Source organism: Xiphophorus couchianus, chromosome 19 (genome assembly GCF_001444195.1).
Source record: "Xiphophorus couchianus chromosome 19, X_couchianus-1.0, whole genome shotgun sequence".
Lineage (NCBI taxonomy): Eukaryota > Metazoa > Chordata > Actinopteri > Cyprinodontiformes > Poeciliidae > Xiphophorus > Xiphophorus couchianus.
The window spans coordinates 12,902,635-12,930,615 of record NC_040246.1 but is presented as its reverse complement, the minus strand read 5'-3'; the positions used below and the strand labels follow the sequence as shown (position 1 = coordinate 12,930,615).

General features: G+C 38.1%; 1 protein-coding gene across 6 annotated transcripts in view; it reads right to left on the bottom strand.

The window, feature by feature from the left end:
* Positions 1-27,981, bottom strand: part of col12a1a (collagen, type XII, alpha 1a) — a 68,107-nt gene that overhangs the window by 32,145 nt on the left and 7,981 nt on the right. For 3 of the 6 annotated variants that reach the window (XM_027999876.1, XM_027999873.1, XM_027999874.1), the window contains exons 7-31: positions 27,733-27,897; positions 27,330-27,503; positions 26,941-27,231; positions 26,257-26,859; positions 24,860-25,138; positions 24,502-24,777; positions 24,150-24,422; positions 16,384-16,653; positions 14,953-15,219; positions 14,658-14,850; positions 14,437-14,561; positions 12,066-12,215; positions 11,859-11,978; positions 11,578-11,742; positions 11,351-11,494; positions 9,959-10,098; positions 7,158-7,287; positions 6,346-6,491; positions 5,762-5,891; positions 5,521-5,657; positions 3,324-3,453; positions 3,096-3,235; positions 2,863-2,995; positions 2,654-2,677; positions 950-1,089 (exon numbers count right to left, since the gene is read on the bottom strand). In XM_027999876.1, coding sequence (XP_027855677.1) covers positions 950-1,089; positions 2,654-2,677; positions 2,863-2,995; positions 3,096-3,235; positions 3,324-3,453; positions 5,521-5,657; positions 5,762-5,891; positions 6,346-6,491; positions 7,158-7,287; positions 9,959-10,098; positions 11,351-11,494; positions 11,578-11,742; positions 11,859-11,978; positions 12,066-12,215; positions 14,437-14,561; positions 14,658-14,850; positions 14,953-15,219; positions 16,384-16,653; positions 24,150-24,422; positions 24,502-24,777; positions 24,860-25,138; positions 26,257-26,859; positions 26,941-27,231; positions 27,330-27,503; positions 27,733-27,897 — 4,745 coding nt within the window. The remainder of the gene's footprint in view (positions 1-949; positions 1,090-2,653; positions 2,678-2,862; positions 2,996-3,095; positions 3,236-3,323; positions 3,454-5,520; positions 5,658-5,761; positions 5,892-6,345; positions 6,492-7,157; positions 7,288-9,958; positions 10,099-11,350; positions 11,495-11,577; positions 11,743-11,858; positions 11,979-12,065; positions 12,216-14,436; positions 14,562-14,657; positions 14,851-14,952; positions 15,220-16,383; positions 16,654-24,149; positions 24,423-24,501; positions 24,778-24,859; positions 25,139-26,256; positions 26,860-26,940; positions 27,232-27,329; positions 27,504-27,732; positions 27,898-27,981) is intronic. The other 3 variants (XM_027999877.1, XM_027999878.1, XM_027999875.1) reach the window with 2 other exon arrangements.

Below are 27,981 nucleotides of genomic sequence, written 5' to 3'. Positions count from 1 at the left end.
GCAAACACTATGTAAAAGTGGGATGCTCATAGAATGTTACCAAGATAGGCTGCAAGATGAGAAAGTATGGCAGAACGTTTAAGTTGTCATGAAGTCTATTAAATTTTGAGCGTAGCTTTATTCTCGCAAAAATCGTACTGTGTAAAATGTAAAGGACTGTATTTACTTAACCTTAACAGAGAATTTGAAACCGTAACTGTCTTATCCAAGTTCTTCCATTCAACTGAAGTGAAGTGGTGGGGGAGAGACATTTTAATCAAAGTTGGATGGAACATTCGGCGCTGGACTTAGTTTGTTTCACATCTAATTCATTTTACTGTCAGTCTGTGAGTAGCGTGTGAGCATGCATGCAGCCGAAGTTTAACATTTTTTTTGTTTTTGTTTTGAAGTCTTGCTTTTGAAAGCAGTGACAAATGTGACAGTAAATTGAAACCAAATCTGCATCTGCAATCCAAAAAGACTTTTATACTTTTTGGAAAGCTGCCAATAATTGCATAATCAGAGAAAGACCTTCAATGGTGGGTAGTATGAGAGAGAAAGTGATTTGAATCACAATGAACCAAATAATGAATACCATAAGCAGAGTTGTAGATTTACAGATATTGCATTTTGTGGCAACACTTGTGAGGCAGAAACAATTTTTACTGACTGTAAAAAGCATGAGAAAAGTCTGTTGGACGACTTATGAAAGCAACACCAAGATAACAAGAAAAAGAAACACAGCTATGATAATTAAACCTACTACATTTAAAGTTTAAGATTGGCAATGATGACTAAAAATGACATCTGTAGAGGAAAATCTACACAAAATTTATCTCAAAGTGAATAAATTATTGAGATCTCTATTGTGGTGTGTTACTCTCTATAATCTACAGGTTTTTGAAGCAGCTCTTTAACTCTACTTTTTTAAAATACCTTATACTGAATCAACGATAGCATCAGGACTTACAGTCTGACTCCTGCCTCCAGCCGTGGGGACATAAGTGATCTTGTAGTTCTGGACACGGCCCGTAGGTGGGGTCCACCTGGCGTTCAGAGTGGTGGTGGTTTCATTGTACACAACTAAGTTGGTGGGAGGTGCTCTTGGCACTGAAAAGCATACAAGCACCCACATTTATCACTGTTACAGCCACATCAACATCTGTTACAAATACAAGTGTCTCTCAATAAATTACAATGTCATCAAAGAGTTAAGCAATAAAATAATTATGCGTATATTGATTCATTATACACAAACGGACATGTTTCAAGAGTTTATTTCTGTGAATTTTGCTTGCAGCTAATAAAAAGACAAAAGTTTATTAAAAATTATATAAGACTAATACACAAAAAGGCTGTCAATACAGAAATTCTGGCATTCTGAAAGTACAGTATGTTGCTGTTCTCTAAAGTAAATTAATTTAATACTTTGTCAGGGTCCCTTGCATGTATTACTGCTCTGCTGAAGTATTTAGGAAGCTCAAGGTGTTTTATTAGTGGGATCTTGATTTACAAAGGAAAAGCAAAATTACTTTACTTTTCTCCTTTGGCTGGATAAGAAGCTTCATTTATTGTCTCTGGTTCAGGAGTGGTTTAACACAAAGAATGCAACAATTGTAGCTCATGACATAGATACATATAGGTGGGATGGCTATGGAAATACTGACTACAGTTAGTACCTCCCTAAACTTGGGTTTTGCTTCACAATCTGCGGGAGACTATAGCCATTATTATTTTTTGTGAAACCTTTTTCTACCACACTTTGTCTTCCTATTTAACTTTCAATTTTGGACAGCTTCTTTAGCAATTACATGTTTGCCTTTACTTCCAGAAACAAATTTTTGCAATATCTCCCTCTGTGTGCAATGAATCTATATAATGTGACTTCCACATTTTGAACTGGTTTATTGAAAAATGTTTTCAACAAACCAGTTTTTTGTTTTCAATGATATTCTAATGCATTGAAATGCACCTGCAGTAAAAGCATTAGCCATACGTATAGTCTTATATTTTTAAAGTCATAGTCCTTCATAGTGTTTCAAGGGCATGTTCAACATTTCAGTTCTTTCTGGTTTATGAGTCATTTGTCATTAAAATCTTTATTTTAGTAAATCAATCCTTAGATATTACTAAGTAACTGTTAACTAAGAAGGACTGCAACTTTAAAGAAGAAAAGACACTCCTCAGGGGTTTGTCTTTTCTCAAGAAGGAATGGATCCTTTTCAGCGCCAATGGAATGATGATGATAATGATGACGAAGATGATGACGACAGATGAACTCATAATGCAATTAATACATGGAGAGATGAATTTATGGATGAACAGATAGATGGATGGGAAGGGGATGAGTGATGAAATGGACATAAAAAAATAAGGGTCAAAATCTCTACTTTGCCAGACATGCATGGTGGAAATCCATCTTCAGCCACTGAACCCGACCAAGTCATGGAAGTGAAGCATGGTCGTTTGGTACAACACAAAGACACACAAAAACAGTAAAGCCACACTGACACAGCTGCAGTGTGGTTGGAGCAGTGGATGGGTTATGGACTGGCCTTGATGATGAAATGAAAGTAGTCCAATGAAAAACGGTTCTGATGACTGGATGAAGTAATAAAACATGCTTTTGGAATGGAGAAAAAGCATCCTTTTGTTTTACCGCAAACATACTTACTTGGTCCACTAACACCCTTGGGCACTACAGAGGCAGAAATAGAAAGGCATGATGTCTATTTTTATAGGCTTATTTCTTGATGGAAATACAAAAAACTTTTGTTTTTCTAACCTTTGATCAAAGTCCAAGGAAGAAATTAGTTAGTCAAGTAAAAATGTAATAATTGTACGTAATACTTCATCACATCGCTTATAAGTCAAGTATCTTACATGTCCTCTCAGTGCCCATCAGATCTTCGCTTTCTGACTCATCTGGGTAAATTGCAGTCACACGCACTTCATATGGTGTGTCTGGCTCCAAGTTCTCCATGACGTGGGTTGTCTCATCGCTGTTCAGAATGGCCTGATCAGAAAAATAATCAAAATCTTCATGAAGACAATCTCCGAGCCAGAGTCAAAGAACGAAAGCTTGGAAAATAAAATTCATTTCAAGAATTTATTACATCTAGGAAGTTGCTTTCTCCTTTCTTAGACCAGGCAATACGGTACAGAGCAACATCAGGAGCCCCGTGCTCCCAGGTTGCTCTGAAGCTGGTCTGGGTAACATCTGAGAACTCCAGGTTCTTTGGTGCTGGAACCACATCTTGAATGAAAAAATTATAGTTTTATTGCATCTGGAATCTGTTCTACTAACACAATGTTCTCAATGACAGAATGGTTATCGTTCATACCTGTGATTGCAGATCCAGTCATTGGCTGCCCAGCTCCCTCGTCATAAATTGGAGTGACGGCTAAAGTGTACTCAGTCTGTGAGATCAGGTTCTCCAGTTGTTTCTCTATCACTCTGCCTCCCACTTCAAGCTAAGAAAAACACACAGGATGGGTAAATACATGTGCATCTTGATAAATTATAATAGTATCAAAAAGCAGAATTATTCAATATTACAGAGTAAAACATATATAACATATGAATTAATTCCTTGTACTATATGAGGAATTAATTCATATTAATTAATTTCAGTGATTTATTTCTGTTAATTTGGAAGATCTCTTAAAGTAAATAAAAAACCATCTTTTGTTTCCCAGAAAACAAAGAAAATTACAATATAACATAAGACCAACAAAAATGTTAAGATATAACCTACACCAGGACTGTCAAGCTAGAGAACATGCACTGGTTTTTACCAGGCTGATAAAATAAATACTTTCAGGTTTCAAAGTAGTACTGAAAAAGACTTAACTTCCAAAGTATCATCTTCAATTAATATTACTAATTAGACCGAAACTGATATCCATTAACAGCAGCTATATGTTTGCCTGAACTGGAACTGGGATTGTCACGAGGGGATAATTTGTCCTGCTGTTTGTGGCACACTGTCACTGGCTTCTATCACACACATCCTCAACCTTTGCAGCCACTTTCACATGTGTGCTTTTACCACTGGAGCTTCAAGGATCACCTCCATCTGATTTATGGCTGAGGATGAAGCAAAATGCAGACCAAAGGTTTTGCTGCTCTTGCCCAAGAACTCCCAAAAGGAGACATGTAACCATAAACTATTTGTCCATGATAACCAAATGTTAATTCCTGCAAAATCGAATTCTGATATTTTCATAATCCCTTCGCTGGACCTCAGAAAATTCCCAAATGTCCGACCAACCATCTGCTGACTCCATTACAGTGGCTAAGCCAGAATAATAAAGTATCCGTACAAAACAATCTAAATAAATTCATCACCTTTGAGCCTAATAGCTCTAACAGATGACAAGCAATGCAAAGACAGTACAGCACTGGTAAAACATCTTGCTTAGGTTTTTATTGAGACAGAAGTAAAGAAGGACAGGAATCATAAACACTGTTTTCTCTGAGGAGGCACTGATTGCTCAATAAGAGATTGAAATAAAACAATTGAGTGATTTTATTATTGCCCTGGTCTACAGACACATGAAATCCCACAAAATCCCTCATATGCATTTGGAAAAGGAAGTGTTAAAAACAGTCAAAGGTAAACATTAAAGGCATAAAATGCTACTTAAAGGTAAGTATAAAATACGCTTCTGTTAAGATTTAAAAGTAGTTAAAGCAGCAATATGTAACTTTTACTAAGTTTTTTACATATGTTTTAAAACTATCACCATGTGTTTACTGTATAATATGAGACAGATAATCTGTAAAGGATCAAGCTCAATTGAGTGATTTTTTTTTTTAACTGAGAAACAGTATTATTTACGCAGGAAATTGAGGCAGGAGGTGGTGATCCATAAACTATCTTCGTGGTGAAACTTGTACATGTACATTTTTTCTTCTCTGGGTAACTGAGAACGTGAAATGTTAACAAAAGCAAAAAATATTATAGCAATTTAAGTGAATGTTTGTCTAGCAAACATTGGGCTACAAATCTGGATTTAAAGGAGGCGGCAAGAGTTCGCCATTACCGATTAAGGTACTAATCGCTCATAACCTTATGAAAAAACTTTGTTGTAAAAAGGTCTTAGAAAAAAACCGTTTAAATCAAGGATGATTATCACAATTGGACATCCTCTGTTAAAACTAACTGGCTAATCCTTATGAATGTTCTCTTATTTTTTCTAAAATCTTATTTTAGGAATGAGATAAATCTGAAGTCATAAAGAAACATTCACTGGTTAAAAATCTAAATATGTATATGTACATTATATGTTTGCATATCCATCCAGGCTGTGGTAATCCTGCCTAGAGACTGCATACTAATTGATTGGATAATATATTTCCCAAAACAAAACAAACTATTGCACAGCCCTCATACAGAAAGTCTCAGAACAGTTTGGTGTTGTGTTATATAGATGTTTTCTCTTTTTTCCTTGGGGAAATAACTGTAAAATAATAGATTTAGCTTCTTTTTTGTTGCTTCTTTAAAGTAAATCTGACAAAACTGGAAACAAACCCACTTCTTTAGCCTCTCCATCTTCAGCCTGGTAGGTGATGATATATTTACGAACAGCTCCAGGAGCAGCATCCCAGTACAGCACCATGGTGCTGTGGGTCACATCACGAACTCTCAGTTCACCTGCAGGCGGCATGGGCACTGAACAAAAAACATCTGATGTCAGTTTTACATCGCTAATAGTATCGTAACCTTAAATTCTTTCAAAAGAATTCATTTATTCTGGTGCAAGAGTAACTACATACAGGTGACACCCTGCTGGGTCAGTGGTTCACTGGCTGTTTCTCCGTAGAGGGCAAAGAGGGAGAGTGTGTAGGCTGTGTTGGGGAGTAACCTCACCAGCTGGACATCAGCTGTACCTGCTCCAACTCTCAGCTACAAGGCAACCAAACCAAACAAACAACAAAAAGGTCAGAGAGAAAGTGAATTACTCTAAAAGACACAGATGTGCATGGGGCTGGTGAGAAAATCTTAAGCTTTAAAGACATCTGTTGAATCTGGTTTCACCCACTGGGTTTGACACTTCATGAACAAATCCTGATGTTCCCTTTGCAGAGTGAGCTCACAGTTAATCCACCCCTTTGTGACTAACAATGTCTCTCTATGTTTTTTGTCAGCTTAACAATGTGATGGGAAAAAAAAAAAAACTACTGGCTTGTACAAAGTGATTATTCTCTCAGTTTTCAGGAGTTGTATTCATAAAAAATGTGATTTGTTGTTGCCATTTAAAATGTCTTCACATTTATTCGGTTTGTTAACACTTAAAATATGGTTGCTAATTTTTTTTTCTGGTGCCGACAGGAGGTTCTTAGTGTAGTGTCTGTGTTACCTCCTGCTCAATGCTGGGTTGAGTGGCATTGATGGCGCTGTAGAGCAGCATGTACCCAGTGGCGCCCTGAACCTTCTCCCACCTGACTCGCATGGTGGTTGTCTGTTCGTCGTAAATGGTCATCCTCCTCACAGCACTCAGAGGCACTGTAGAAGAAAAAAAAAAGCATAAAGAATGAAACCACTTTGTTTATGCATCCACACAGACAATACTTGCATGTACGTACTCTCTGCATTTGTAGCTGGTTTAATCTATCTGTGATAAAAATACACAATATGCTTGAATGTTTTTGCATGCCCCCTTCTATTTAAAACAAACAACTAAAAAAAAAAACAACACATTTTTGCGTGTGGCTTTAAATATACTCTTTAATACCTGTCATTCTAGATAGCACCAATAAAACATCAAATAAAAGCCTAAAACAAACAGGCACAAAAGCCCAAAATTTCTTTTGAAAACGAATATAATCCAGTAAATTCTTTTTAAACTTCCATTTAATTGAGATTTATTACTGCTTTCGTTTCTTTCTAGAGCAACATATAAATGTCACCTTTGAACATTTTATTAATGGAGACCGCACTGGATTCACAGTTCCTGAATGCATAAAATTGCTGTGGCTCTGACTCTGAGCCAAACATGAGCAACAGTATCGCACTTTTGAGTATTTTTTTTTTCATTCCTAATTCTGATTCATTACAAGATTTTAGTTTTTTTCTATAGAAATCTTCAGTTTTTTTAACCATGTTTATATCATTTAATTTCACTGGAGCAACTAATGGGTGAATTTTATGACTTTAAAAAAGGAGACTTACATGTGGTTTCAATTCCTTTCAGTGGGTCGCTGCTGTCTTCTCCCACAACTGAGTAGACATTTACCAGGTACTGTGTCAGAGGTGTGAGGCCTTGGAGAACCGTGGTGGTCTTACTACCATCAACAAACACCTAATGAAAGTACACAGAGTTAGGTGGTCTGTAACAATATACTTTTATTCCATTTGAACAATAACAAGAATTTTGTTTACCATTTGTGGGCAGCTTTAGTTGAATCCAAATGTGTATGACACAAGAACCATTTTGGTCTTGTGGGACATTAAATCAAACAACAATTATCTTGTTTCAGGTTAGTTAGAATTACCAAAAATCATCTGTAGTTACTAAGTTACAGATTACTAAAGTGATACTAGTTTATTTAAGTCAGAATTGAACATTTATTTCAACAGTATTTGGTAAAATTGTTTTTAAAATAATTCTACCATATATATTTGTAAAATCAAATGTTTTTAAACAAAGCCAATGTTAGGCCTGTTTTGACATATCGGTATTGGTGCAACAAGTAAAACTGGGCTAACATTAGCTAAGTCTCATTTGTGTGTATTTTAATAAGGGGCAAGAATTGGCTACGTGGTATAAGTCCCACACTTACAGTGACGTGGTGCAGGATTGTGGGGTGTTTAAGTGAAGCAAAGAAGCAATACAGGTGATGTGGTCATTTTTTCACGCTGTCAAAGGGGTATGAATAATAACCCTTATTATTCATAAGGGTTATAAGGGTTATTATGAATAATAATAATAATAATAATAATAATAATAGGTATATATTCATACCTGTCGAAAGGGTACACTGACAGTGATATTGTCAGTGTACCAGATATATAGATAGATAGATAGATAGATAGATAGATAGATAGATAGATAGATAGATAGATAGATAGATAGATAGATAGATAGATATAGATCTATATATATAGATCTATATATATATAGATATATATCTATATATATATAGATCTATATATATAGATAGATATATATCTATCTAGATATATATATATCTATCTAGATATATAACTATCTATATATATATATATAGATAGATAGATATATGTGTGTGTGTCAGATATCAATATCAGCCCAAAATTTTATATCGGTGCATCCATAATTACTCCTGACAAAAATGGTATAGCTAAGTCAGGTTTGTGGGCTTTCATGCTCATAAAAGCTCATTGACATAAGGGCTGTTTGATGGCCACTCCAAAGAACTTTGTTCTCTGTAAGCCACCTTGCCCCTAATTTGGTAGCGTGGTCAGGCTCATTGCTTATTTGGATAATTCATTTATGCTCTTGTTTTAACTTGCTAAATAGCCTCTGAGCGAAAGTTGGTAAAAGACTTCACAAAACATCTTCACATTGACTTTTGCTTTTGCTCTTAGGGTTCATAAAAACCATATGTGCCAAAACACATTCATCAACACAGAACTCATCTCTGTCCTAAACAATTTGTTTGCTGGTCATTGCCATGCAGTACATACTTGCATGTAACTGAACAGATGAATGTGCAAGCTAAAATATATAATGTTGTGTTCAATAGATTTGTGGAGTGTTGGAAGTTGTTTATCTACTTTAAATCAACACCAACATGAGACTAAAGTATCCATAGTTAAAAGCAGAAAAAAAAAATTCTATATGAATTCTCCGGGTCAGGGGGGGTGTCCTGCCCCAAGTGGAGGAGTTTAAGTATCTCGGGATCTTGTTCACGAATGGGGGAAGAAGGGAGCGGGAGATCGACAGGCGGATTGGCGCAGCGTCTGCTGTCAAGCGGGCGCTGTACCGGTCCGTCGTGGTGAAGAGAGAGCTGAGCCAAAAAGCGAAGCTCTCGATTTACCGGTCGATCTACGTTCCCACCCTCATCTATGGTCATGAGCTTTGGGTCATGACCGAAAGAACGAGATCGCGGATACAAGCGGCCGAAATGGGTTTTCTCCGTAGGGTGGCTGGGCTCTCCCTTAGAGATAGGGTGAGAAGCTCAGTCATCCGGGAGGGACTCAGAGTAGAGCCGCTGCTCCTTCACATCGAGAGGAGCCAGTTGAGGTGGCTTGGGCATCTGGTCAGGATGCCTCCTGGACGCCTCCCTGGTGAGGTGTTCCGGGCACGTCCCACCGGGAGGAGGCCCCGGGGAAGACCCAGGACACGCTGGAGGGACTATGTCTCTCGGCTGGCCTGGGAACGCCTCGGGATTCCCCCGGAGGAGCTGGAAGAAGTGGCTGGGGAGAGGGAAGTCTGGGCCTCCCTTCTGAAGCTGCTACCCCCGCGACCCGACCTCGGATAAGCGGAAGAAGATGGATGGATGGATGGATGGATGGATGGATGAATTCAACCCAAACATGGCTGTCCCATTTCTCAATCCATAAATGACAATAAAAACTCATCACAAGATTCAGCATCAAACAAAACATTGAGAACTGAAGAAAAGATAACAACTCCAGCATTGTGATTTACGCATCAGTTTCACAAACGGTGGTGGCAAGCCTCTGCTGGCCAGTGAAGCTATCACTCATGGAGACATTTGCTTTCTAATCCTCAACACTGAGAGCTGTGTGTTTGTGTTCCCTTGCCTTCTAGCAGATTGTAATGTAATTAGATGCTGACATGGAGGCCAACACAAACAGGAGGCTGCTTGAGTGAAGTTTCCCACTAGTATCGGAAGCTGTTTGTCAGAAGAGCTTTAAGCCAACATCCAATCAGCACCCAGCAGCTGACTGCAGTTTTAGCATGAACTCAATTATTGGCAGGTATGACATTTTTGGAAGACAGCAGCAGATTAAATATGGGCTACCTGTTGTGGGGATCCTGACACAGTCATGTACTCCACTCGATATTTTTCCACTGGGCCGTCAGGGGCAGTCCAGGTGGCTCTAAAGGACTGGTGAGTCACCTCTGATGTCACGAGATCAGTGGGTGCATCTGGGGCTCCTCCTGTTTTGACATGGAAATTGTTGCACTAGTAACCACAGAGGACCATAATAATATAATTCGAAAGCACTCCTTTACTTCTATCATTTAATCACAAGGAGTTAAAAAGGAAGTAACTGATTTAAATTCTTTCTGTAACTTATATAGTAGAAAAAAACAAATACATAATTAAAACATACCATTCCTCTCTTGTTGCAAGACCTAACAGAATTTTACACACGACAGAGCACTTAGTAGCTAGGCTTTTCCCAAACAGCTCTTTAATTTGATTAAGGGGGTAGACAATTTCCTTTTCCAGAGAGGGAGAAAAAAAATATTTGGGGACATAGAAAATAACATATCTGCAGACATTTTCAGGCACTTGGCTGGTTGCCTACATTCAATTTTCCACAAAACAACCAGACATCTAACTGACTTTAGGTATATGACTTAATGCATCCCATTTATAGAGAGAATTGAGTGTGTGGACATAAAGCTATGTTGACTCTGGTTGCTTCTTCTGTTATTCAGAGATAAGTATACAGCAGCTTTAGAAGTATACCTTTTGAACTTTTATTTTTCTAGCCACAACCTACAAAACTTTCATGTATTTTAAATGGATTGTAGGATAGATCAACAGAAAGAATGACCAAAATTATGTTATTGCTAAATGCCAGATAATGTAGCGAGAACATTTTAAAATATATTTTGCAATTTTCTTTGAATGCAGAAAGGTTAGTCAGTATCAGGGATAACTGTCTTCTAACTGTAAAAAAAAATTCTCACTAAGTTTTCTGGTATTTAAAAATGGAAATTATTTTGGCAATTCTAACTAATCTAAAACAAGCCAAGCTTAATCTGATTTAACTTCAGACAGTAAAAAAAAATTGTATGTCTTCTTATTCGTTACATATAAACAACTGCATAACAATTGCTATAGTGGAGTGGTTAAAATCAAAGAATATATATTTTTATTGTGGTCTAATTAAAGTTCAGATGTAACCTGTATTGCGAATCTGTGGGAATTTTTTATAACACTATTCACAGATGCTCTTTTTCAAACCAGGCTTAATTTTAGCTATTTTGAAGAGATAAATGGTGATCTATGTTCTATTTTCCATTCAATTAACAATGAAACAGTACTTTTTGGTGGTCTGCCTCAAAAACCCCATTAAAATATATTAAAGTCTGTGCCTGTAACCTAACAAAATCTCAAAACATTCAAAGAGTGAACACTTTTGCATGATGCTGTGTTTTGATCCAAACTCATACACACCTCCCTTCACGCTGTTACAGAGGTTATCATTAAGATTGTCCACAATGTCCAACAGGAAGGAGAAATCAGCCACGTTGTACATGTGGATTTCATCCGGATCGGAGGCAATGGATCTCAACTCATTCTCATCTGCATTCTTCACACCTAGAAATGACATGTTATTGCTATTTATTATTTGTTCTACACAGTTATGCTTGTAAAAGCTCACAAATATGAAGTTTGCTTACCAATGGCATACAGCTCAATGCCCTGCTCACGCAGGCTCTGTGAGGGGATGACAACTTCATCCTGGGATTTTCCATCAGTAACTAAGACACCAATCTTTCGGGCACTAGGTCGCATCCCCACGCTCTCTTTAAAATTGTTCTGGAGGATGAAATTAAGAGCCAGTCCTGCAGATAAAACATTGTAATGATTTGATCACCACTTTAAACAGCTTGAAGAAAACCCCAACAAATATGATTGCATAGGTAAATCATATCTTTACAGCCAGCTCTGACTGAAGTACCTGTCATGGTATTTCCTCCTTTGTAAGGCATGTTATTTACAGCATTCAGGAGTGAGTCCCGTGTTGGATGAGCATTCAAGTGCCACTCAGTCTTTGGGTCACCACTGTACTGAGCAAGACCTGAAAATATGATAAACCTTTGTAAGACCAACTTGTCTCATAATGTGTTGCCTTTTAAATGAAATTGCTTATTCTAATTACACCCACCAATCTGAATTTTATCAGGACCGATGTCAAAGACTCCCACCATGCGAGCAATGAACGCTCGAATGGTCTTGAAGTTAAGCCGTCCGATACTCCAGGAACCGTCCACCAGCAGCACAATGTCAGCCTTTGCAGTGGTTCTACACATTTTGTCTGACATTTCATGATAAAACAATGATAGAAATTTAAAAGGAGGTACAACGAAGCTGTAATGCATAAAAAATGGTGTCTGTGGTAGAAATTAACGATGACAGAGGCATTGGAGAAAATATAAGATGTAAAGAAGGAATGAAAAGATAAAAGAGGGAAAATGTATGCTAAGCATTTCAACAAAGGACAATGAAAACATCATTACAAAACATTCTTAGTGCATTTTTCTTCTTTTTTCCCAGTATTTTATGCCAGAGGTTCCAGGTGGTACAATTATCATCATTCCAGAAGTACGTTGTTAGGGAAATGTTTTTCACAGTTGTGCTTTTCGACATCCATGAGTGTGTCCCACAGGAGGATTGTGCTGTTAATGGCCCTTGACATATCAAAGGCCTCTGAAGGAGAGAGTAATGTACCTCTCTGGATAAGCAACATAATATTTACATCCTGTTTTTAACACCTGCATGATGAAAACGAAGGCGTCTGATCCACTGTGCCAAGAGGAAGAATGCAGATGTGCAGTGGAAATAGTCAGATGTTACACTAAGTGCCACTTACTGCAACTGAAAACAGGTTACATAACATTTGATTAACAGTCGCTAAACTCTGCAATTTGTAGAGATGCAAAATGAGAATAACTGGATACTTCTGAAAAACCGATGAAATAAGTAATTATTACTATTTCTATTTCATTTTGTTTGATGTAAAAAAGTAATTGTCTTGTGTGCAATATGCACATGTATATTTCACACTGCCATTAAGATAAGAACTAAAAGGGGTCAAACAACTATGATAAACAAGTGTGTATGTACAGCAATCCCTTCAAAAATACCTAAACGTAGAATATTCCTATGTTAAGCATGCTGCAGACACTGTCCTCTTGAATCTACACGTAATTTCCATGTGCAAAAAGCTGTCACTGAATCAGCATGTCTCCTTATAAAGAGCAAGATGTCCAACTGACCTTCACGACTCTTTCCAGTGAACCACAACATTTTCCTTCCTCACACTTACTGTGTGTGTGTCACTCTTACTCACTAAGCAGTAAAGCTTTTTATACGTGCAGTAAGCTTATATGTGCATGGCTCTTTTTGCACTGACTATACTTGGGCTGAAGAAACATTAAAAGGATCCAAAGCAATGCAAACAAAAAATAAAAAGCCCAGACAAGTGAGTCTTCCTTGACATCTGCTATTGCACAAGGCAATTTGCTTTAAGGAATGGCATTCAGAGAACCTCTTTGTCTTTTACAGGGTTAGTGTTTATAGCATAGTTTTCTAAGTGAAAATTTATAGTGTCCAGTGTTAGATTCTTGCTGCAGAAAAACCAAACACTGGAGATGTTACTTTATATGACGACAGATATAGTGCACTCCAAAAATGTTCAGATGCCTTTAACTTTTTTCACATTGTTTCACATTGCAACTATAGTTGAAGTCTTTGGATATTATTTTGATTTTTTTATGATTCAGCAACACAAATTAGTGGATAATTTAATAATCAATGTATTTTTTCCAAATAAAATTGCAAAGGGAGGTGTGCATTTAGTTCTACATTCCTCTGCTATTACAGCTGCAAGTCTTTTGCGGTACATCTATCAGCTTTAGACCAACATTTTTGTTCGTTTACTTTATGCAAAATTGCTTAAGATCAAACAAAGAGGATAGAGATTGTATGCAAATGTTAATCTGGAAGTATTACTACAGATTCTCAGTTGGATTTATGCCTGGACTTTCACTGGACCATTCTAACACATGGATGTGCTTTGATCTAAACCACCATAGCTTTGGTTGTGTGTTTACGCAGAGGCGGTCCTAGCCTGTTTGGCGCCCTAGGAGAACAACCCCCTGGCTAATGGAGATGTTCCTGTTGCCCATATCAGTTACCACTACTGTGTTTAGGGATCCTGTCTGGAAGGTGAACTTCCATGCCAGTCTAAAGCCCTTTACAGCCTCAAACAGGTTTTCTTTAAGGATTGCCCTGCATTTAGCTTCATGTATTTGTGAACTATTGTCAGCTTTCCTGTCCAAGATAAAGAAAAACATCCTTTACAATTATAGTGTGACAATGCATAAAAAGGTTAGAGGTGTACTTTAAAAACCATTGCAAGGCACAGTATAATTACATAAATGTACATATTTCTGTTGTTTGAACTCTTGTTTCAATTTTCAAATATTTTCAAATCATATCTTGGTGTTTTGTAGAATAATCTTAAGCAACTTTACTTGGTCCATCATATGGAGGAGGTTCAGGTGCATCAGAGTATGTTGTGTTCTCTTCTCCAGCCAGTGGCACACTCTCTCCTCCATCAAACATACCAAACACACTCACTGTGTATTTAGTACCAGCTCTGTGAACCAACAAATGTCATAATTATATGTAGTCTAAAAATTTTTAATGGTTTAAAAAAATGCAAAATTAGTATATGGAAGATGTAAATACACACCTGAGTTCCTCAAGCACAACAGTATTGTCATAGGGACCAACCATAAGTTCCCTCAGGTCTATGTCATCCTCAGCAGGGTGAAATTTGACCTTATAGCCCTTAACATCACCAGGAGCATGATCCCAAGTCACTCTGAAGCTTGTCTTTGTTGGTTCAGATGTCTGAAGATTCCTGGGACCTTTATAAGGTGACACTGGCGAGAGGAGAATTGAAATGCAAAGAATAAATGTGTCAGTAAACTCTGCACTGTAAAGTACATGATCAGGATTTGGTTGATGATAAAACTCCAACATACATGTTGTTCCTTCTCCTTCCCTTGTTTTGCCTTCCCCGGAACGATAGACTGGCACCACAGTCAGGTCATAGGTTGTGAAAGGGGTGAGGCGTCTCAGAACGGTAGAGGTGGTGCCACCAGGTACTTTGGCAGCTAGCTGGCGCCCTCCTGGCTGTGGTTTGTAGGTAACACGGTAGTTGACCACATTTCCAGGCGCTGGCTGCCATGTCACCTTCATGGTCTTCTCTGTCTCATCCGAAACAACAATTGTTTTGCTGCTGGCTGAGACTGTGAGTGAGGAAGTAAAATGTTAATGATATGTCAAGAGGGATACACAGTGAATGAATAGCCTTAGAAAATAAGTCTTTTTGATGCATTTTTCGTATGGCCAAGCATGCTAAATCAATATTTAACCACCCGTGTTAACAATCCAACTTTGGAAAAGCAAGCAGCATGACCTTCCTGTTGTACAGCAACTAAAAAGCAACATACATAGATAGTTCCACATACATGCGAAAATAAATCGACTGAAACCCTTCAAACTTCCTGATATTTACATTAAACCAAACTGAATTTATAAACTGGCATACAGCAAACCTATAAAAGCAGTTTGTATTTTTCCAGTATCAAAAGAAAAAAGAAGTGTGAGTAGTCAAGAGGTTTCGAAATGAGCTGAGGAAAATATTCAGAATGTTTTATTTCAGAGGGAGTACTTTTATTGATGGAAAAAAGCTGCAAATCCAAGACTGCCATGTGTTGCTCAGCCCAAAGAGACCTAAGATTTATGAAAAAGGCTCAAGAAAATAAATCAGCAGATGGAGGTGCAACTTCAAGAAAATTCAGGTCAATGGACCTGCCTCATGGTTCCTTTTGGCATATGCCATCTTTAAAGGTGATCAAAATCAAAAGAACACTAATTTTTCTTTAGCACATTCCTTTTCACTAACTGGTGGAAAAATTCCTTCCCGTTGGAGCAAGTTTCCTCTCCATATGCTATTCTCATTCAAGCATCATTATGGTCTAACAAGAGTAAAAGGCAAGAGTCCGTCAGTTCTGAATGTCTCATGAAAACCATGTGCAAGTGTCTTTGGCATTACATCAACTCTACATTTAAATTTAAATTGCACATAGCCTTTTCAAGCACCTCATTACATTATCATCTCTGCAGAATTATCATAAAGATTGATTAAAAGAAATTCAATGAAGCTTAACTTAACTATTTATGGATTTAAGATCACTTATGAAACTCAGAAACACTCTTTACCAATGTCAAGGTATGACAGAAGAAAAAAGAGAAAAACTGTCTTAACAGATTGCACCTCAAAAAGAAATTTGTCTACCAAAGCCAAAACTGAAGAATTTTTAAACTTAAAAGTGACAGGAAATAGAAACAAAAGCTATGATCATTTATGACAGAGAAAAAGACATGATAAAAGAGACATAAAAACTTACTGTCAGTGGTTTCTTCTCCAACCAGTGGCTGGCCCTCTCCATGACCATAAACAGCAAACACTGACACCTGGTAACGTGTCTCTGGGGTAAGACCATCCAGGACGGTGGCGGTGGTGTCTCCTTGTGTTGTCTTTTCTCCAGTCTCGTCACTGAACAGGGACTTCCAAGTGACCCGGTACTGGCGAACATTACCTGGAGCGGCCTTCCAAGACACCGCAAAACTGGTGTCGGTGACGTCTTTGGTCACCAAGTCTCTGGGTGAGCTAAGCTCTATGGACAGATTAAGAACAACAACAGGTAAGTAATTGCATAATGATTTTAGGAACAATACAGTATCAGCTTCAAGTTTACTTGTTTTTGCCAAACAATTTCCTATGCTTTGTTTTTGTTTGATTGTAAAAACAAATGGTGTACAACAGCTAATGTTTCTACAGGGGTTCAAAATGCTGAGAGATCAGGGATTTTAAAGTGGGGTGCATTTAGACATTTATTAACAGTTAAGTTAGATTTATTGGTCCTGGAGTCTGATGCTAAGGGCTAGTCTTAAAGGGAACAAGTCTAAAGAATACTTAGACCTCTCTTAAAACAACTCCAATCTTAAAAACATCTTAAACCTTTACTTGATCCCTATTTAATGTGCAACTAATGTAAGCTGCTTTTTATACAGGAGTGGGGAATTATTAAAAGTATTCTTCATTATGTTTTGTGACTGGCTTGTCTTAAGAGAAAGATCAAAGACATGCCTCAACAAGATCCAAGACCAGAACACCTAAAAGATTTGTGTCAAACTAAAGTCCTCAAGGGCCAAAGTCCTGCAAGTTTTAGATTTGTCTCTACTTAAACACACCTGAGTCAAATGGTGAGATAAACTGTCCTGGCCAGAAAATACAGTTGTTCTTGATCTTTCCACATCACATCAAAGAGGAAAAATATCTTATTCTTGTAAAGTATGTGAAGGCTTTTACTATACTGAAGTTATGTTTGCAGAACCTGAAGCCCGACTAGCTGACTGTAAATCCGCCATGCTCATTGCCAAACAAATACAAGACCTTGGAAAGAATAGGAACATATGAGCTTAGTTGCTCAAATCACAGAATGTACCAAAGTCCAAAAAGTTTATTTCTCTCATGATGAACTTAGGGCAGAGTGATGAGCTGCAGCTAATGAGTCTGACTGATGTAGCTCGATGTGCCAACTAATAGTAACATGGAAGCTGAAGAACAGCAGCAAAATTATAATTCTGAATCTCTGTATCCCTTTAAGAAACTCCAATAAAATGATTGCTTTATCAAACTGCGACTGATGTCTAATATAGACATCTTGTTATTCGAGGAAGTGAACAAAACACAAAATGGACAGCAGAAGCAGACCTAGCAATAAACCACCACCACTAATCTGTCTCCACTTCAACCCCTCAGGATCTGTTTGAGCAACTTGATTTTCTGCATGCCTCCTGGAAAAAGTTCTGGAAAACTCATTACAAATCATATATCCCCCCAAAACCTCCTCCCGGCAGAACTTGAATTTTCCACTGAAACAGAGGAAACGAGAGCCACAAAGTGTGTTTTCTACAGTTGCAGATGTTGTGCGAGCCCTGCTGTTTTTGCTCACTTTTCCTGGGGGACCACTGTGAAAGGAGAAACACAAGGAAATGCAGAGGAGGGGATTTTATGATGGACAGCCACCACATGCTTGGCTGAGAGGGAAACCAACGTCGAGGTGGATTTGTCTGTCTGGCTGCCATACAGCGATGGATTCACTGCAGGAAGATGGGCTGCTGCACATAGACTCCCACACATCCTTAGGGATGCTGATCTGATCGTCATTCAAGCCTCTTAACCCCAACATGCCAGCAGCTAATGGTAATATAATCACAGACACAGCAGAGCCTTCAAGCAGGGTGGTCCGACTCAAACCTCATTCATCAAACAAAATGAAAATGGGATAGAGAAATGACACAATTTAAAGAATGAGCCACAAAACAAATTCAAAATACTGTAGAGGAAATGCATAATTTTTATAATTGTCACAAGGCAGCGACCTTTAAGTCCTTTTGGGTGTCTATTTACTTCTGCTAGAACTGACATAGTGCCCATCCACCTGCCTGTGAAGTAGAGCAATCTGCACCTTAAGAACAGTGGCCATTTTTCATGAGTGATGGCCAAGCCCAGAAGCAAATGAAGAGTTCCAGATTTTGGAGAACCATGAAAAAAGCATGTGCCTCTTAAAAATAACCACATGATCAAATAGAAGATTTATCTTAGCAAAGCAGAGTGAGCTGGATGAACTTGACTGACTTTTCCTGCAGCCTTGTGAGCCGTAGCACGAAAAGATCACAAGATAATGACTTCTGCAGACAGTGGCTTGCTTTTCATCGATACTTAGAGGCAAACTCAAGAGCAGTGGCCACTCCAAGGAGCAAAGCACTCCTAAACAAAGCACGTGGTACACAGACGCCACCATGGTTTGCAACCAGTAATTAAATAGTCATTCAGAATTTGTCAGTTTTTCAAGTGTGTTTAGTACATTATGAACACCTGTTGATGAGTATTTTGGTAACCTATCTGCTGCTAAAACAGACCTAACAAATTTAAGCATGGTCTCAACCAGAGCCCTGAAGGTGTGCTATGCCGTCATGCACCAACATATCGCCAGCATGAACCTTACTTATTCAGTTGCTCCGTTGGATTGAGATTTTGGGAATTTAGAGGCCAAATTAAGTTTTCAAATTTGTTGAGCTCCTCAAACATTTTCCAAAACCAAATCTTTTGGTTCAGGAACAGTATTATCCACACTGTCAAGGAATGCTGTTTCCTTGAAACTGTACACATGTTCTACAGCAGTGCTTGATTATGTGGTACATGTCAATCTATCCATCCATCCATCCATCCATCCATTTTCTAACACCCTTGTCCCTAGTGGGGTCAGGAGGAGAAAGCTGGTCCCTTTCTCCAGCTGATGTTCCGGGCAAGAGGAGGGGTAAACCCTGGACAGGTCTGACCAGCATGTCAATCTAATGTCCACGTTGTTTCATAGCATTTAACTGCTTTTGTCAGACTGCATTCTTCCATAAGTAGATCCCGGTGCCAGGTGGGTTCCCGAGCTTGATATGCTTACTCTCCAAGTACAAAATATGATCATATCAGGCCACCTGATAGTCCATTCCTCTATAGTAGAGTTCTGATGCTGACAAGCCCATTGTTGACACTTTCAGTGGCAGACAGGAGTCAGCGTGACCATGTTGCCAGTTCACTACTGTTCCTTCCTTGGATCAATTTTGATCCTAACCCATCAAGCTATCTCATTTTAAATAAATGTTTATTGAAAACCCAAGAAGACAGAACAAACTATCTTTTCCTGCAGATATTGTGATTTCATAACTTTTGCTTTACAAGACACAACCTTCCTAACAAGAGAAGAAAAGGTCAAAATTCAGCGTACAGTAGCAAAGTTTTAGTGAGGGAACAAACTGTTTTTTGTTTTGTTTTTTTCAGCAGAACATTGGTATTATGTGCCTATTTCATAAATCAATAGAAAATAGCTGCTGAGTTCAATGATTCCATTGAACTCTTACTCAGTCTGTATTACTATTTTCCACAAACCCCTTCAAAATGACTCCAGGAAAAATGAAGTTTTGCCATCTCAGCGCTGTCACCTTACTTTATTTCACTTGGTTCACTTCAACATTCACACAAACCACAAAGATGAGGTCTTTACTGTTTGTAAGCCAAGTCTGTCTGCCCCAAGCCATAAATCACAGGATCTTCACAGTGGTGGGGAAAACTATTCTGACAATACCTCTGACAAAGTCTGAAAATGTCTAAAAGGTAGCCCAGGGCATTACCCTGTGCTCTTCTACAAATTAGAACTGGTAAATATAATCCTTGACCACTCTGGACAGTTGAACTTGCCAGTACTTAGTTGGACCCCATTCTCCTTTTGCTCTACAGTCTTTTGGCATAGACAGATCATATTGACAATACGGCTGCAGATGGATCAACCGTGCATCAGGGATGCAAAGCTTCAATTCAACTACATCCTAAAGATCCTCTGTTGGCTTTAAATCTGGTGACACTGAAAGCCATTGAAGTCCAGTAAACTTATTATGTTCAAGAGACCAGTTTGAGAGGATTAGAACTTTGTCACATGCTGAATTATCCTACCCATCAGAAGATGTGCACACAGCAGTCATAAATGGACAGACATGGTCAGGTAGGTCCTGGACTTGAAACAATGCTCAAGGATTCCAAAGCATGCCAATAAAATATCCCCCACAACATTACACCTGGAGCAGCCAGAACATTTGTTATAAGACAGGATAGATCCATTCTTTCATGTTGTTTACTCTGAAACGTAGCCCTACCATTTGAATTTTGCAGCTGAAGTTTGGACTCAGTGGAACACGCACCATCTTTCCAGGCTATTATTGTCCAATTTTGCCCTGATTTCCAGTTTTTACCTAAGAAGAGAGACTTCCAGTGTGGTCTTCTGCTACTGTAGCCCTTGTGCTTCAAGGTTCAATGTGCTATGCAAACAAAGAGGATATTCTCATTCCTTCTTTGTTACTTTACCTACCATATCAAACTGTTTTTCTATTCTGCTCTTCAAAACAGAATTTTCATGCACACAAATACCGTTCTCTTTTTCAGAAAATGCTCTGTAAGCATGATTGTTGCATCAAATTCCACTTGGCAAGTCAATCTTTCTTATAACAACATCAATACATTTTAAATGTCTCAATCCACTTTTTTCCCCTTTCTGATGCTCACTTTAAACTTCAGCAAGTCGTCTTCACCACATCTAGATGCATAAACAGTAAATAAATTGAAATGAAGGGCAAGCAGTTACTCTCATGCAACTTGTTGAGTTGGTATTTGTATTGACAAGTAACTGGGTGTGATCATGTGTTGGTATGACAACTTTTCAGGTATCATGTGAAAAGTAGGCTCGGTTTTGTTGGCTTGAATGTGGAACCATTTGATGTTATAATACGTTTTGAACCCACCCAATGGCTTAAGGCATTGTATTTCACATTATGAGGTAACATTCTTTCCTCTCATCCTCATGCTGTGTCTCTGCCTGTGTCTAGCTCCACCCTCGAGGAAGATGAACAGACAGTCCGCTCTCAGACGAGACAGACAGATCACCCACCATTCAAGGCAATGTTAGGTAACATCTTCCACATGCGGAATAAAACTCCCTGAGCTTAAGTAAATAATTTCACCATGTTTGTATATAATATCCACAATTGGGATGTTCATCCAAGTCCTCCTTCTGACACCTTCTGTGGGTTCCAGCTGAGTCCTCTCAGGATGTTTCTGTCCAGCTCGAGGCTCCTGTCTTGGCAATTGCTTCTTGTTTGTCACAAGAAAGGTCTTTGTGCAGGCCTTTGAGTTCTTGCCTACACAGATTTCACAAAGTGGATCATTCAAAAAGAATGACAGTTTTATAGCTTTAGGTGGGTAAGTAACGCGCTTTGTCAATGAAGGGTTTTGTGAGTGGGTGTGTAGTTGACAACACCACAGATTGGGTCTTAATCTGTTAACAAAGCACTTTGTTTGCTTAGAACAAACAAGAGAAAATAAATTGCCCCTCCTTCAGACCAATTACATTTACATATAATTCTTTCTATGTTTTATAATTGTGTAAAACAGCTTTCCATAAGAAAAACTCTTGGTTGTGATTTAAGACAACCACTAGACTGATTTCACTTTGGCACTTAAAATGACAAATTAAACTCAGTCAAAAATTTTCCTGTTATTTCAGTAGGTTTCTGATTTTTAAGCACTCTAAGATGGAGCACCCTAATTTAAACCAGGCCATCCTGAAAACTTTTTGTGCCCAATCCTGTGCAAATGGGCCAAGAACACTAATCCTCTTAATCTTACCATAATCATCTCATCCATCTTCAAGCCAAGCAAATATGTTTATTGTTCAGCCAAATTCGGTAATTGATAGAAAGTCTTCTAGTTCAGAATAGCACACTCAAGGTAGTACTCTACTTTAAGTTACAAAGGAAATATTTTACACTCTCCAGAAAGGAAAGTGCAACAATGGTATTCTTTGTTGAACAAAGTATCTTTGTTGTTGACCTTTCAGACCTTGCCTCCATGTAGCTCTCCCTCTCTGACCTTCTTCTCAAGGGTGATTACAACCAATTTCCTGCACTGTGTGAGATGACCAGAGCACCAAGCCACCTTTTGTTGCATGATCAACAACATAGCTCACAGATGGCCTACAGCTGCTGAATTCTCAGTTCTATCAGATGGGTTTAGCTGAAAGTAGACATTTGGACACAATTATTTATTTTCAGAATAAAATTATATTTTGTATTAGCAACAAAATATCCTAAATAGATGATAGGCTATAATAATTCAATAAATAACACATCCCAGATAAACCAACGTACAAAAGTACTGCCAAACAAGTATATGGCTTAGATTAGATGCAAGTTGTTCCATATGTTTTCAGCATTTACGAGCATTCCAAATTTATTTAATTCCCACTTCCTTAATAGGAAGCAAAGCTACCACAATCCACCATCTGTGCAAAAAGAATGACTTTGAGAGCAGCATTCTATCCTTATTTCTGAAAATTATACAGTGGTCCAACTCATTGTGCCTTGTCAATGTACTCATATCAATTTTACTTTATGTTCCATTACAAACTATATATATATATATATTTTTTTTTCTTTTTATTATTTTTTTTATAAAAAAAAGTGGAAAAAATGTGGTGGAAAAAAACTGATCAGATTTTACAAATAAAAATTGGAGAAGTGTGGCATGCAGTACATAAAACCTTTTTAATCTGATACCCTACAGTAAAATCTAATACAAGATACACAACACCTCATTACTAAGTACAGTTCCTCTGTGTGTAATTGAACTCAGATTTGTGAAAAGCTTTGGTTAAAAAAACAGCATAATAAAGACCCAGAATCACAGCAGACAAATCAGGGATACATTTGTGAAACAGCTTAGAAAGGTTAGGCTACAAAAACAATACTCCAACTCAGAACAACTCATGGGTATAATTGCAAGCTTATATGACTAACTCCCTGAAATGACAGCTCATGTAAGTGGAGCATTAATCATAAAACCAGCAATGAGGCCTATGCAGCATCAAAAATTCACAGCTCATATGGGAGTATCCATAGGACAATTATTAAATATTCGCTCTACAACTCTGGCACCTAAAAGATTGGCAAGATTTTGAGTTGTCGAAAGAGAGCCAAGATAATTCCCTTATGCAGTTTGCCATAAATGATTGAAAGGAGACAGCAAACATGCAAAATAAGGTCAGAGGTGAAAAATAAACTATTTTAATATAGCAAATAGTTTTTCTAAAAACTAATAAATTACTGAGCTGAGTACATATGTACCGCTCCATTGTTATATTTTTACACAATGGTACACTTTTCAGATTTTGCAATAAATTTTGAAAGGATCTATTACTTTACTTCTATATCACTTTTTTATGCTTCTTTGTGTTATTACAAGAAAATAACACAATTATTTGATTCTGAATTTTTATGACACACTTGTAACATAAACAAGTGAAATAAATTTAGTTTTCAGTCATGCAGAGGCATGACAAACTGAAAATTCTTAAATTTTTCCAAAAATGATCATGTCAGTCTCTAAGATTTTATGAGAAAAAGAACATAATATATTCATCAACACAAAATACGTATTGAACTAAGAATTGACCCAACTAACATCTTGGAGTTTTAAACTTTCACCTTAAGTGGAATTGCTTCCTACCTTCTAAAGTAGTTCCTGTACCCAGAAGAGGATCCCCCAAGCCGGTGGAATAGCGTGCAGTTACAAATAGCTCATATTCAGTGGCTGGTTGGAGGTTCTTCAACATTGCCTGGGTGGTATCTCCGTTGACAGATATCTCCTTCCTCTCACCTCCTTCTGCAGGTTTATAGGCAATGCGGTACTGAAGAACATTTCCCGGAGCAGCCTGCCATGTTAGTTTCATTGTTGATACTGTTTCTTCAAAGACACGAAGGTCTCGTGGAGATCCCCGAACTGAAAACAGGCATGAATGAATAAGAAAGCTACTCAGCAGAGAAAAAGTATACTGATCAATTGAGGTTTCCTGTCTTACCTTCCTTGGTGGTACCATCAATCAACATTTCATCTCCCATGCCACTTGCATACTCAGGGGACACAGAGACGCGGTAGGTGGTGATTGGGAAAAGCTCTTGGAGAACTATAGTAGTTTCTGCTCCAATGGTCTGGGCCTCTAGTATTTCTCCTGTGCCACTTAGAGGAACATATGACAGACGGTACCTAATCACAGCTCCAGGAGCAGCCTGCCATGAAACCCTGAAACTGTTTGTTGTTTCCTCTGACACTCGGAGGTTCCGAACTTGGCCTTGCTCTGAAAGGAAAAGTTTGATTAGAAATGAAAAAATCTTCCTTTTATTCAGAAATCTTGCAAAAAATCAGAATAAATCTTTTACCTTCAAGAGTTGTTTCTTCACCGGTCAAAGGAAAACTGTCTCCTTTGTCAAACTGAGAAAAGATGTTGACTTCGTAGGTGGTGACTGGAAAAAGATGGGGAAGAATGGATGTGGTGGTATCACCTGGCACTATCAGGGAAACATAGTCTCCAGTGATATCTTCAGCCTTCCGGAAACGCACAAGGTAAGACAAAACGGCAGTAGCAGGAGCTGTCCAAGTAGCACGGAAGCTTCTGGAGGTAATCTCAGAGAAACGGAGATCTTGTGGAGGAAGGAGGCCTGCACGCAAAGGAATATCTTTTTAGAACTTTTGCTTTTTAAATTGAGTACAGAAGCTAAAAATCTGGTACATTTTGAAGTGGCTGTACGATTGCTGTATTCAGCTCTTAAACTGTAAAATTAATTGTGTTACTACCTAACATTGAGTGGTATATTTACAGTGAACAGTCATAGACTAATAACAGAGAGCTGTTTGCTGTCATAAAGAAACTTCTCTATGTCCTCTTAAACTTTCAGTGACATTTGATTCAGCAGGAACAGCCTGGTTGCTTCAATGCAATTATTTCAGTGCCTATTGTATTTAATTGCACACATAATACTTTCCAACCTCTCTTAGTGAACATGTTTCTGCAATGTTAAAATGCATGAAACTGGGCACTGCTTCAAGCAAATTTGACTGGTTTTCTGCAATACAACTGAAAAATCTTAATATTAAGATCAAGACAGATATTCTAAGATCTAAATTTTTTAAATTTTATATTTGTTGTCAAGTAAAAGGCATCCATAATGCAGTGCCTTTGTGGATGCCTTTTTCACTGGAATGATATTTCCAGTGAAGAATCATATTTCCAATTATTTTCACTGGAATGAATTCCAGTGAAAATTGCAGCAATAAGCTAATGTTTAACTTTATTTTATTATATTGCTTACAGTTACTGGCATTTTATCTTCTATTTTTTATGTCTGCCTGCACTGCTTTTTTAAGATTAGTCTTAATAACAAATGTAAAATTACCATTTTGCAGTTGTAAGATAGCAAAATGATTGTTTTATAATTGCTTAAATTGTTTTAAGAATTTGTATTTTTGAAGTCTGTGCTGCTGGCCAAGAGGTCAGTGTGTTACCTCTTGGCGTGGTCAACCTTGTGAAAAAATACTTTAATCCCAATGTTTTGTTTTTTTCTGTCTGGTTAAAAAAATTAATAATGAAACAAATAATAACAATAAACTTGGATTACACAGGCTAATACAACTCTACATTATTATGTCTTGTTTATCAATATACTGACAAATTTGGTCATTTACCTTTATATTTACTCTAAACAATCTAGAAAAGAAGCTAAAAAACGTAAAATAATCCGCTAAAGCTGTAAATACTATTTAAATACTTTGCACTTACTTTTCTTTTTGATCTTCAAAAGTTCCTGTTCAATCCTCAGACAGATGGACTGAGTCAACTCCTTGGAAATTCTCTGGAAGGCATCAAAGTCCTCAACTTCATAGACATGAGTGTCAGCTGGCGGATTGGCAATGGCCTCCAGCTCAGATCTCACTGCATCCTTCACACCAACAGCAAAGATCTCCACATCAATATTCCTCAGTTTGGCAGCAGCATCCTTAAAAGAGTCTGATGACTTTCCATCGGTGATGAGGACCATGACACGAGGAACATTATCCCTCGCTCCTCGACCTGGGACGAAGATCCTCTCTCTGACATATGTCATTGCTTTGCCAGTATTTGTGGAACCACCACGGTACGGGAAGCTACGCACAGCTTTTACAACAGCATTAATGTCATGATGGGTGTTTAGGGCAAACTCAGTGTGTGGATCTCGACTGTACTGGACCAAGCTAATCTGGATTTTATTGGGTCCGATGTCAAAGGAAGTGACCAGTACCTCTAGGAAGGCACGGACTTTAGCAAAGTTCTGTAATCCAATACTGTATGAGCCATCAACCAGTAGCACCACATCGGCCTGCACATCCACTCCCAGGGAGCACTCTAGGAAATAACAGGAAATTATAAATTAAGTGACTACATTTCATTGAGTGTCCTTTCAGCAAGAGTAAATTCTACACTTACCAGTGGACACCTTGACAGGCTGAGTCTTTGCTAGGTCCAGAATGGGTTCACTCGGAGTCAGACCTTTCAAGGCAAACAAGCTGATCTCGTACTCGGTCTCAGGAGAGAGGTCTCGTGCATTTATAGATGTCTGTGTGGGTCCAATGTACAGTTCTTGTCTCTTCATTCCAGGTACCATGGGAATAAGTGTCAGCTTGTAGCCTGTGATTTCACCCAGGGAGGGATCCCATGTCACCCTCATTGACTTGGATGCAATTTCTGTTACTTGCAAGTTAGAGGCAGGCTCCACCACTGGTAATAGATGCAAAATAAAGTATTTTATTTGAGAGAAATTTTAAAGTCAAGCACAGAGTCTCAAACACATATAAAATTATTATGATTTTACTTACTTTCTTCCCCACTGGCCAAAATGCTAAGCTGCTCATCTACACCAGAGCAAACTTCAGTGATGATCTTTTTCTGGACATCTTGGATCAGGTCAAAGTTGGGCACATTGTAAACATGCTTGCCATGAGGTGGAGAGGCAATTTCTCTGAGCTCATCTTCATCTGCTCCTTTGATACCTGAATGGAAAGATGCACGACAGCACCAATAACTCAAGCGTTCAGTCCTGTCTGCTTTGCAGATGTGAGAGATGCTTAGCTGCTTTGGAGTACCGCTAAAGTTTTGAAAAACAACAGTATTTCACTTTTCCTAAGGGCAAATGTGAATCTCATGATAAAAACCAATGGAAAATTAAAACACTTTCCAAGAACAGCACGATTTAACAAAACCCTGAATAATAAAACATACCTAGTACAAATATTTCCACTCCAATGTTCCTAAGTTTTTCAGCATGCTCCTCCACTGGGTCCTGGGATTTTCCATCAGTGATGATCATGGCTACCTTTGGAAAACCTTTTCTTGACCCAGCTGCCTCAGTGAAGATGTTTTTCATCAGGTAATCTATGGCATCACCTAAGTGAAGAATTATACATCTTGTATTTTTACATTGGCAGATTGAACTTAACACATCGACACAATCATCACATTTAAAACATT